Here is an 11,683-nt window from a genome sequence, read left to right on the forward strand (position 1 = left end):
GAAAGTCTTTGTATTTTAAGCACGAGTACGATGCAACGCTTCTTCATCTTTCAGATCATTCATATGTTGAATTCAAAAAAGCGTTCGTGTGCAAACTGAACGCAATTGAACGGTCACGTGTGATTTAAATGAGGGTCATTGATAAACTTTACCTGGTGGGGCTGGAGTTGAACTTCCTACTAATGTGGTAACGGAACACAAATCTCCACCAATGTTGGCCTTTGTCCTTTAAATTTGGTGTTAACCATTCATTATGTTAAACATAACCATGATTTCAGTCTTCCTCCCCGGGGGTCGTCTGAGTGGAGCAAACGCACCTTGGCACTGAGCATGCGCTGTATAGTCGTGTCTTGAAGACTCCGCGGATTGAGGAAGTTCACTAATAACTAACTTCATGCGATTATCATGCACTGGATTTAATTAGTAGTCATTAACATTAACTTGTCCGGGAAGTATTATAGGTACGTATACCTAAAACTGTAACTAATTATACTAAAACGAATCTGTCGAAAAAATGGATTTTACGCCATTGCTTTGAATCCCAAGTTATCTTATTGTAAATACAACTACTTAATATTTCATGCATCGGTACATTATTGTAGGCCTACTAAATATATTAAACTTTCGATGTATTCGACTTTCCATTAACTGTTACATGCGTAATAATAACACCTGCGGTGCTTTGCCATAACTTATCCTTACTGGAACGCAACGTCGTGATTTAATCTATTCCGGCTCCCATACTTTAATATTATACTGTAATATTCTCTTCTCAGCATGACAAGGGCATCTAGTCCTGATCCGTCAAACTTGGTGACGAACAGAGTGGTTTCGATGATCAGTGGCGCTGACATCAGTCATTATCTGGGCTGAATAAAATGCCATTACTGTCCAGACACTTTCATCACAGCATCTTTATGCGGTGAAACATGTGGTGACCTTCACTGTAACTGTCCTGTCAGCAGTCTGTCACACACCTTTAATGCGCCTTTGATCTGATAACTTTAATAACAATATGACAGAAGACACCACATATGCGATTACGCAATGGGGTAATCCATTTATTTGTCACTTTGAAGCACAATATATAATGTGTGTGTCTGTGTCTGTCCGTCTGTGTGTGTGTGTGTGTGTGTGTGTGTGTGTGTGTGTGTGTGTGTGTGTGTGTGTGTGTGTGTGTAATGCAATGTGTGCATTTTAACTTAGAAACAAACAGTACAGAGACAGTAGTCCTGCATCAGCAACACCAAACACAGCCACATGTCATCCATTTTAACATGATAACATGATGCTGTTTTGGTTTCTCTTTCTTCAGACACCAGGAGTCTTCAGGATGAGCTCGGCCCCAGACCTGGAACAGATGGCTGAGATAGGTAAGACACTCTGGGAGATGGAAACTAATTAACATTTCTTCAAGGAGGTATGGCAAGATTACAATTAGCATGTAAACGTAGCAATCTCACTGCAGTGATTTCACTTTTCACTCATTCATTTATGGAGTTATATCAATGTGTATGAATAATTACAAAAGTGGTATTATCATACAGTTGATACATTTCAGGATTTCACATTCAACCAAAGGACATGCTGGGTGAGTGTTATTGAGTTAAAGTGCCTGGCCACCTCCCAGCTTCAAACTCTTTCCCACAAGTTGTCAGTGCTTTTTTAATCTGATTTGAGACGAGCAGCTGTGGGGTGAGTCGGTCGTCACACACCCGTCTTCAAGAGGCTGCTTGAACGCGGAACGCCTCGACCTCATTACTTATCAGCCATGAATCTTTCTGACGAACTATCGAGTCAGGATTGTGATTTACTGTAACGTAGGATTGGGTAATAGTTCAACACTAGGCTTTATTAAGGTATATATAAGACTTAATCATATTTGATTACATTCTGCAGTCTCCTTTCATTTTCAAAAAGATGAAAATAGTTAGATTAGCTATAAAGCAAAAAAAAAAAGAATCATCCTCGTAGCACAATATGAATAATGTGGTACTTGGAAAACACACACACTCACTCACTCAGTCATCCATAAATACACACACACACTCATCTACATACACACACACACTCACTCAGTCACCCATAAATACACAAACACACTCATCTATATACACACACCCACTCACTCAGTCACCCATAAATACACACACACACACACACACTCATCTGTATACACACACCCACTCACTCAGTCATCCATAAATACACACACACAACCACAACCCCCCCCTCTCTGGGCATCAGCAGTGTGTGTGTGTGTGTGTGTGTGTGTGTGTGTGTGTGACCACAGGAGCAATGGACATCGGGACCCCGACCCAAACCGCTCAGTGTGCGCCCTGAGGGGCACTCCTAGTCTCCTATCAGAGCCGCCGACTGGGCTATTTATAGACCGCCTTCCTGGACCTTCTGCTGAGGCCAGATAGCATCACTGAGTCTGGGGATGACCGGCGCTTCCAGGAACGAGTCCTCTGCTCTTTCTGTTCGGGGCTGATACTGTCCCCGCTATCATCGCGTCCTTCCCACTTCCAAGTTAATCTTTATTGATGAGTGCGTTTAGTGTACGCTACACGAATGAACCTCCTAAGATGGCGCCATTTGATCGGTCCGCTATCTCGGGATATTGAGTAATATCCCGTGATTGAGAGCTCAAACTCGGGATATTGGGGAGCGGGCGTGACGGTCGTCTCGTCACGCTAATAAAAACGAATAAACCACTGATTAAAAACAAATAAATCCTTGCAAAAAGTGTTATCTTGTTTATTTTTGGAGTGTTCACGTCACCTCAGGCTCATAGTGGGGAATAGCCCCAATGTTCCCCACTGTTCACTTCGCCTTCGGCGAATAATTGTTAAATATCGACTTGCTGTCGAAGGTTTCAGTTGAGGGCTCAGCTAGCTGCTAAGCTAACCTTGTTGGACGGTTCTCGTCGTAGCGACCCGGGTTGGGTTCTGAGCTGCGGTTCTGTGGTGGCATTCCCTCTGTTTCACCTCCTGCCCTCCTGTCTGTCTGTCTGTCTGTCTGTCTGTACTGTCTAGTAAGGCACTCAGGCCACATGCGGCTCAGGAGGTAGAGCGGGTTGGCTGGTAAGCGGAAGGTTGCTAGTTTGATGCCCGGCTCCTCCTCCTAGCTGTTGAGTGTGGAGGTGTCCCTGACTGCTCCTGACCAGCTGGCTGTCGCCCTGGCGTGGCTGACCCCGCCGTCGAGTGTGTGAATGTGTGCGTGAACGGGTGAATGTTGGGCAATACCGTACAGCGCTTTGAGTGGCCACTGGTCAAGAAAGCGCAGTATTAATGCAGTCCATTTACAGGCCACAAAAATATACAGACTGCATATACTAATTATATTTGAATGGTATGAGAGCAAAAAAAGACAACAAGTGGTAAAACACGTCCCAGTATTCGGTGGCAGTTAGCTTTGAGATGAGCGGCCATGATGGATCACTTTTGTTTTTTTTCAGAATTGCAGAAGGACGATGAAGAGTACGAGGAAGAGCACAGCGGCCTGGGCAAGCGGCCCGTGGCGGGGCCGCCGGGCGGGGGCGGCGGGGCCGGGCTGGACTCCTCCCACCCGTATTACGACGTGGCCCGCCACGGGATCCTCCAGGTCATAGGTCAGCCGGGAGCGCCGGAACCGCACGCCGTCACCGGACGAGGCCTGTCGGGTCGTTCACGGGAGACGGCGTGATTGGTCGTCTAGGATTTGGATTAGCGTCTGCTTTACAAAATAATTATAATTTATTAATCTTATTATGTATAATAATGTATAATATAATATAATAGTGTATAAACGCAAATACAGCGGATACTTATGGTGCCTTCTATTTGTCTCGTAATCGCGACTTGCAGCTCGGGTGTGGCGTCACATCCGTCTCGTAAAACGAGTGACCCCGTTCTATTTGGCACACAACAAGACGAGTCGGAGCTCTGCTTTCTGCTCAAGAATCGGCATTGTTGTCATAGCAACATGGAGCGTCTCTAGCCAATTTCAGTGGCACAAGCTACAAAATAGGCGGTATTTAACACATAAGAAGACTGTAACTACATGCCTATAGGTAACAGTATACAGTGCTATGTGTACGACTTCTTCATTTGGTTACAACAAAAACACAAGTGCTTAAAATAGTAGAAAACCACAATGTTTACTACATGTGATGCTCGGAGTAGCCATCTTTGTTACTGAACTCGGGGTCCTCTGAGTTCAGACGAGTTGACGAGCCGTTTTTCCGACCTCGGGGGCGTTCTATTTGCAACTTCCGGTTCGTAACTCGGAAATCCGACTTGCAGATCGAGTCGGGTGGACAAATAGAAGGCACCATTACTCTACTTCCCTAATGTGACAAATTATTATTTTAGACACGTTTGCCTTTTTGTGTCACAACGTTTATTCTTGTAAATTCTACATCGCACCCGATTGGCTTCCAACCCCCCCCAGTAAATAAACCTCAGCCACTTAACATAAACCCATCTCCATACATTACCATGGAGCAGGAACACCCAGCATTAACATGCAGGGTGCGCCTCCCTTAACGGTCCCAGCTGTTTCCTGTCTCCCCTCTCCCGTCTTCCTCCCCAGGGGACGACAATTACGGACGCAAGCTCATCGTCTTCAGCAGCTGTTGCATGCCGCCGTCCCACCAGCTCAACCACCAGCGCCTGCTAGAGTGAGTCCCGCCTGTCTGTCTGACAGACAGACAGACAGACAGACCCCCGTCTGTCAGGGGGTGGAACCCATGGAGGTCTTCTCTAGTGGGTATTGAAAGATCACCAATTGGAAATTAATTAATGGGATTAATACAGGCATGGGTTTTGTGTCGGTTGTATATTCTTATTAGATTTCATTAGATGGGTTGTTTTTTCAACCCTGAGGGGGTATGTGGGCGTGGCCACGCAGTAGAATAACAAATAGAGTGAAGGACTGGCTAGGGTGTTCCCGGCCGCGAAAGGTTCTGGGTTCAATCCCCAAGACCTACGCATCTACCTTAAGGCATCCTTGAGTGAGATGCCTGCGCCCCGGTCCGGCCGGTCGTCTGTTGAAGGCCCTCCACCTCGGTTCACTATAAATCAAGAAAATGTTATCAAATGACCGAAATCAAACGCACATTGAGTGGGAGAGGTTTTAACTGACAAAATTATGCAAAATACGGATTAAGGCCTCATTAAAAAGGATTTGAATGCGAAATAAAAATAACAGTATGTTCAACACTGTTTTATTTCCGTCATTTTTTTATTCTTAGTATTTTGCATCATTTGGTCTGTTAAGGGTCCCATGACATGCCACCAGGTGTGAGTGTGATTAGCTGTTAAAAGCCAAAATGTGCCGCTTCTGACATCAGAGGTGGGCGTGTCCACCTAGACGTGTGACGGATAGATGAGCGACGTTTGCTATGGTCACACTGGGTAGGCTGGTGGACTGATCTATCCAGCGCACATCTAGGTGGACACGCCCACCTGTGATGTCAGAAGCAGCACATTTTCCAAACGACTCGTTAACAGCGAATCACACTCACACCTGGTGGTATAACATATTCCCCTTTGAAACACATTCAGGGGGTTTGACTGAAGAGCCCTACTTTGTGTGCAGGTACCTGAAGTACACTCTGGACCAGTACGTGGAGATGGACTACACGGTGGTCTACTTCCACTACGGCCTCCGCAGCAGCAACAAGCCGTCCATCCGCTGGCTCAGGAGCGCGTACACGGAGTTCGACAGGAAGTCAGCCACGCCTCCACTGCCCTACGCACACACACACACACACACACACACAAACATAAGCACTCACACACACATGCAGACACACACACACGTGCACACGCACATGCACAGACACAAACACGCACACTCACATCCCTCCCCTTTGGTTCGAATAGTGACAAAAATTCCCAATTGAATCACTCACGATAACATTAAGAGTAGAATAACACCACTACATTGAGTAACGCACAAACACACAAATGCTTCCTTTAATGCATTGAATAATTGTTATAAAAAAAAGACATTCATTTCTGGCCGACAAGTTTGTATGACGCGTTTTTTTAAACATTTATGATCCTCGTCCTCCATTCATAATTCAAAGCGTCATTTTAACAGCGTCTATTTAAGCCCCCTGTGAGCAGTAAGCAGTAGTGTTCCCCAGCAGTTCAGCGCTCTGAGGTCACACTCTCGTTCGGTTGGCCCTCTAACCAGATACAGATTCAGAGGTTCAGAGTTTATTTTATTACATCTTAGCGTACGAGCATACAAGAGTAAAAGTCTCAGGCCTGGTTCCCCTTAGCAGCGATAATACAAGATCACACGATAACAAAGTAAGTCATAATAAGTAAAAATAAGATGCAGCATCAGTACATGATCACAATAATAAGTAGAAGAAGTAGGTAATAATAAATAGAGAAACTAAAACAGTGATAATAAGTAATAAAAGTGGAGTGAAGTCTAAAGTGTTCAAGTGGTACTAGCCACGGTGAATTCCCTAGTGCGTAATATGCTGTGAAGATGACAGAACTATAGCATGGATTGGTTTGGGGGTAATGGCCTCACCTCATGTGACCCCCAGATACAAGAAGAACCTGAAGGCCCTGTACGTGGTCCACCCCACAAACTTCATCAGGATCGTCTGGAACATTTTCCATCCCTTCATAAGGTAGGGAACCCTGATTTATTATTGATTCGATTAATTGATTACATGGACCGACGTGGCATTCAATGGGTCTCTCTCTCTCTCTCTCTCTCTCTCTCTCTCTCTCTCTCTCTCTCTCTCTCTCTCTCTCTCTCTCTCTCTCTCTCTCTCTCTCTCTCTCTCTCTCTCTCTCTCTCTCTCTCTCTCTCTCTCTCTCTCTCTCTCTCTCTCTCTCTCTCTCTCTCTCTCTCTCTCTCTCTCTCTCTCTCTCTCTCCACAGTCACAAGTTTGGCAGGAAGTTGACGTACGTGAACTACCTGGCGGAGCTCCGGCAGCACGTCCCCTACCAGCAGCTCGTCGTCCCCCCGGACGTCCTCAGGTGCTGATTGGCCGGGGGTTGAATCACGTCGTAGGGGATTGGACTGTGAACGTGTCCAATCAGATTACACACATGATCACATTGGATCTGAGGATTCGTGTTTTGATTTTGAAGAGCCAAGATGATTTTTAAGTTTTTGTTTTTTTTTGTATTTTGTGATACATTTTCTTTTACGCTTTGTGCATAAAAACAATCACAGAGACGCATTTATCTGTTGCTATTTACAACTCTGTGGATCCAGTCTTTACTTGTAAACGTAAACTCTCGTAATGGGAGGAAATCATGGGGAGATAAATCATGCGTGTGCGTGATGTTTGTGTGTGTGTGTGTATACATCCCATCACTCACAGACACGACGAGCGGTTGCGGGCGGCTCAGAAGAGTGGCCCCGCCCCCTCAGTGAAGACCCCCCCGCCCAGACCCCCGCTGCCAACCCAGCAGTTTGGGGTCAGCCTACGATAGTGAGTCTCTCTCTCTCTCTCCCTTTGCCTCCCTCTCTCTCTCTAACCCTCTCTCTCACTCCCTTTGCCTCCCTCTCTAACCCTCTCTCTCCCTTTGCCTCCCTCTCTCTCTCTAACCCTCTCTCTCTCCCACATACACTCTCCCATATACTCGCTCCCTCTCTCTGCCTCTCCCTGCCTCTCCCTCTCCCTGCCTCTCCCTCTCTCTGCCTCTCCCTCTCTCTGCCTCTCCCTGCCTCTCCCTCTCCCTGCCTCTCCCTCTCTCTGCCTCTCCCTCTCTCTGCCTCTCTCTGCCTCTCCCTCTCCCTGCCTCTCCCTCTCTCTGCCTCTCCCTCTCTCTGCCTCTCCCTCTCCCTGCCTCTCCCTCTCTCTGCCTCTCCCTCTCCCTGCCTCTCCCTCTCTCTACATTCCAGCCATTCCAAGCAGCTTCTGAAGCGTGTTCAAAAGAAGGAGGGACGGTGTGGCCAACGGCTTTTTAATGGTTTGCTTTCTCGCTCCTCCAGATTCCAGTCTGTCTCGCCCACCTACCCACTAACACTCTCTCTCTCTCTCTCACACAACGTTCCAGCGTCGAGGTGTCCCTGAGCGAGACGCCTGACCCCTCATTTCTCCCGACAAAGCCGGCTGTCGCCCTGCGTGGCTGACGCCGCCGTCGGTGTGTGAATGTGTGCATGAACGGGTGAATGTGAGGCAGTATTGTCAAGCGGTTTGCGAGGCCACTTGTTTGAAAAGCGCTGAATAAATGCAGTCCATTAACACTCTGTAATCTGTGTATATGGTACAGTTTAGTTTGAGATGCAAAGAGCCAGTGGGAGGTGAGTGGTCTTGCTCAAGGACGCCTCGAACCTTTCGTCTGGGAGTCAAACTCCTCCACACTCCAGTATTTGAGCATCAGTCTAGGGTTTCTAACGTGTCTCTTGCGTCTCCAGCATCCGAGAGAAGAACAACCAGGCGGTCATACCCCCGGTGATGAGCCAGAGCATCTCCTACCTCAAGGAGCACGGTGGGTGCTGCTCAGAGATGTTTCAACCAGGGGTCTGGATCTGTTGACACTGAAACACAATGAAACAAAATACATAGAAAAGATATGTATCAACACTCAATCAATAATATATCTGAAAATACGTTTAAAAAATGACATTTTAATCACGTTACACACCCTTATGTGTAAAATGATTTGATTCTCCTAACACGAAATCCCTCGCACACAAATGTCGCCAAACCTCAGTGGAAATCTCCCCAGACTCTGAGCTCAACTACAAGCAATTGTTCACAAGCTAGCGTGTTCTTCTTGTTTGTTTGATCTTCGTTTCTTTTGTCCAGGACTCAGAACGGAAGGCCTGTTCCGGAGGACTGTGAGGGTCCAGACCATCAAGGACATCCAGAAGCTCTACAACCTCGGTGAGGGCGGAGCCAGGAAACCCCCGCTGAGAGGGAGAGTGTGTGTGTGTGTGTATGTGTGTGTGTGTGTGTGTGAGAGAGTGAGTGACTGAGTGAGTGTGAGAGAGACATACAGAGAGACATAGAGAAAGATAGAGAGAGAGAATATTCTTTGCAGCGTTTTTATTTGAGTGTGTGCGTGCGCGTGTGTATGCGTGCATGTGTGTGTGTGTGTGTGTGTGTGTGCACATGCACATGCGCACACGTGCATGCGCACACACACCTGTCCATCATTCCCAGCGTTCTCTCTCTCTCTCTCTCTCTCTCTCTCTCTCTGGGGGGGGTTGGTGGTGCTCCGGTTCTCCGGTTCTCCACAGGGAAGCCGGTGAGCTTCCAGCAGCACGGAGACGTCCACGTTCCCGCCGTCATCCTGAAGACCTTCCTGCGGGAGCTGCCTGAGCCGCTGCTCACCTTCGCCCCCTACCAGCAGGTCCTGGACATCACAGGTGAGGACCCCCGCCTGGCTGGGGGGCGGTTAGGAGGGGGAGTTAGCGGGGGGTGTGGGGAGTGATTTTTTTTTTTTGGTAGGATAAGTCTGGGATCCTCGCCTCTGATTGGTCAAAAGGGCTCTCCTTTATATCGTGTTTCGATTAGTCCTAGCTGTTTGCGGGAGTTTATGGTTAGGGTTAGGTTTAGGGTTAACACTTACCCAAACCCTAACCATAACCAATCGGAGGAGAGCCATTCTAACCAATCAGAGGCGAGAATCCCAGACTTATCCTACAAAAAAAAAAATCGCTGTGAGGGGGTGTGGGTGTGTGGAGGGGGTAGCTGTTTGTCCCCACTGGGGGTGGTAGGGTGTGTGTGGGGCGAGAGGGTTTGGAAGCAGGGGGGGGGGGAGGGGGGTCCTGGGGGGGTTAGAGGGCATGGGGGGGAGGGATGAGTGGGTGGGTTCAAATTGAACACGGTATAATAAAGCACTGCCCCCAGGGAAATATGTCCGGCGGAGAAGCTAATAATATGGTGATATTAAAAGCAAATGTCCTTCACTTATCGGCAAAAAGAGATAGGAGGGAGAAGAGAGAGGCGTGCTCCCTGGGTTCCCATCCCCAACGTCCACGACGACCCAGAACTGTAGGGGGCACATCCCATAAGCCTGCTCCTTAATGACATGCATCTGGCGTCATTAGAATGGGGTTAGGTTAGGTCTGCTTCATGGAGGACAGGTCGTGTTGATGTTGTCGATGTTTCTGTGGCAGGCGTGGAGAGCAGTCTGCGGGTGTCCAGGTGTAAGCAGATCGTCGAGAGCCTTCCGGAACACAACCGCGAGGTCCTGAGGTACCTGGTGACCTTCCTCCACATGGTGGGTGTAGTTACGTTACTAGTACTCGTAACTCATAGTCCTAGTAACGATAGTTATGTTATTATAACTCTAACTCAGTTCTATGATTTTAGGCGTAGCCGTCTAGGTTTCGCCTTGTGGGCGTATTACATTAAATAGAACTAGTAGCCTACTACTGCTACTACCAGCTAAGACCCTTCCCTTTCGTTTTTGTGTCATTTAATTACTCACCAAGTACACACCTGTGTAATTGAACACCCTAGGTCAATTACACACTTGGTAAAATACATTTGTTGACAGTTTTAACAGGAAGTCACAATAAATTCCAACCCCTATACTTTCCCTTTGAAATTAACTTTCTGCTGTACATTTCAGATGTTAAAAACTGTATATATCTAAATATGTCCTCAGTAATGTGTTTAAACACAGAATTTTTATAAAAATAATAATAACTAATATATAATAATAATAAATAATAATAACTATGATGCTAACGCTAGCTGTGATGCTATTCTGACGCCAACTTTTGTGCACGAGCGCTCACTGCTAACGCTAACCGCGGGGCTAACGCTAACCGCGGGGCTAACGCTAACCGCGGGGCTCAGTGTGATCTACCGTCTACCGTCCGGTCACTTGTGACGCTTAAACGCTCACCGCGGTGCCCGCCCAACAGGTGTCCGCGGAGAGCATCGTGAACAAGATGAGCCCGTCCAACCTGGCGTGTGTGCTGGGGGTGAGCCTGCTGTGGCCCCCGAAGGGCACCGTGTCCCTCTCTGCGCTGGCCCCCATCAACGTCTTCACCGAGATCCTCATCGAGCACTGCGACGCCGTGTTCCGCGAGCCCGCGGTCGGCATGGCAACACGGAGATAACGGCCGTGTCCCAATTCAGGGGTTGCATCCTTCGAAGGACGCATTTGAAGACCGCATACGTCACAGCGGCGCGTCAAGTGCTGTCCCATTTCGAAGGGTCCTTCGAATGCGGCCGAGATATGCAGCCTTCGTTTCCCGGATTTGAAGGACGCATCGGATGCATCCTTCACGGCCCAACGTATCCCAACATTCATTGCGCGTTGGATATTTTTTCAGAAATGGCGCGGAGAGAGCGGAAGCAGCAGCTGCAGCGAATACATATTTAATGACAAAACTACGGCCGTGTCCCAATTCAGGGGTTGCATCCTTCGAAGGATGCGTCCTTCGAAGGATGCAGCCTTCGTAGACCGCGAAGGCTGCATCGAAGGCCGAACGAGCGTCGTGGAATGGGACGGTCTAGCCTACGGAGCATTTCCGGATTGCGCAACCAGCCGTTAACGTCCTTTACCTTGCGTGACCACGCGCCGCTCCTGTCTCCTAGCAACCCTGACAGCTGCGGTTCAAACCGGACAGTGGAGGAGATATATGGAGCCAGAAATTATCATTTTATTGGTTATGTTTTATCTTTTATTGGAGGAGTGGGAGAAGATTCACCGCCGGAGCCGGCGGGTGAAGAGGAAGAGAGGACGTTGGC

At 47.9% G+C, this 11,683-nt stretch overlaps 1 protein-coding gene across 1 annotated transcript; it reads left to right on the forward strand.

Moving 5' to 3' along the window:
* Positions 1-360: 360 nt before the first annotated feature.
* LOC311367475 (rho GTPase-activating protein 8-like) lies at positions 361-11,049 on the forward strand (the record flags this gene model as incomplete). Its single annotated transcript, XM_084486315.1, has 13 exons — positions 361-461; positions 1,316-1,373; positions 3,461-3,613; positions 4,576-4,663; positions 5,584-5,715; positions 6,554-6,640; positions 6,897-6,995; positions 7,346-7,456; positions 8,386-8,459; positions 8,780-8,857; positions 9,214-9,342; positions 10,096-10,199; positions 10,852-11,049. Exons 2-13 carry the CDS (start codon positions 1,334-1,336, stop codon positions 11,047-11,049), a joined length of 1,293 nt encoding a protein of 430 aa, XP_084342441.1. The 5' UTR covers positions 361-461; positions 1,316-1,333.
* Positions 11,050-11,683: the final 634 nt, after the last annotated feature.

The sequence above is a fragment of the Micromesistius poutassou genome, assembly GCF_964030765.1.
Source record: "Micromesistius poutassou genome assembly, chromosome: 22".
Lineage (NCBI taxonomy): Eukaryota > Metazoa > Chordata > Actinopteri > Gadiformes > Gadidae > Micromesistius > Micromesistius poutassou.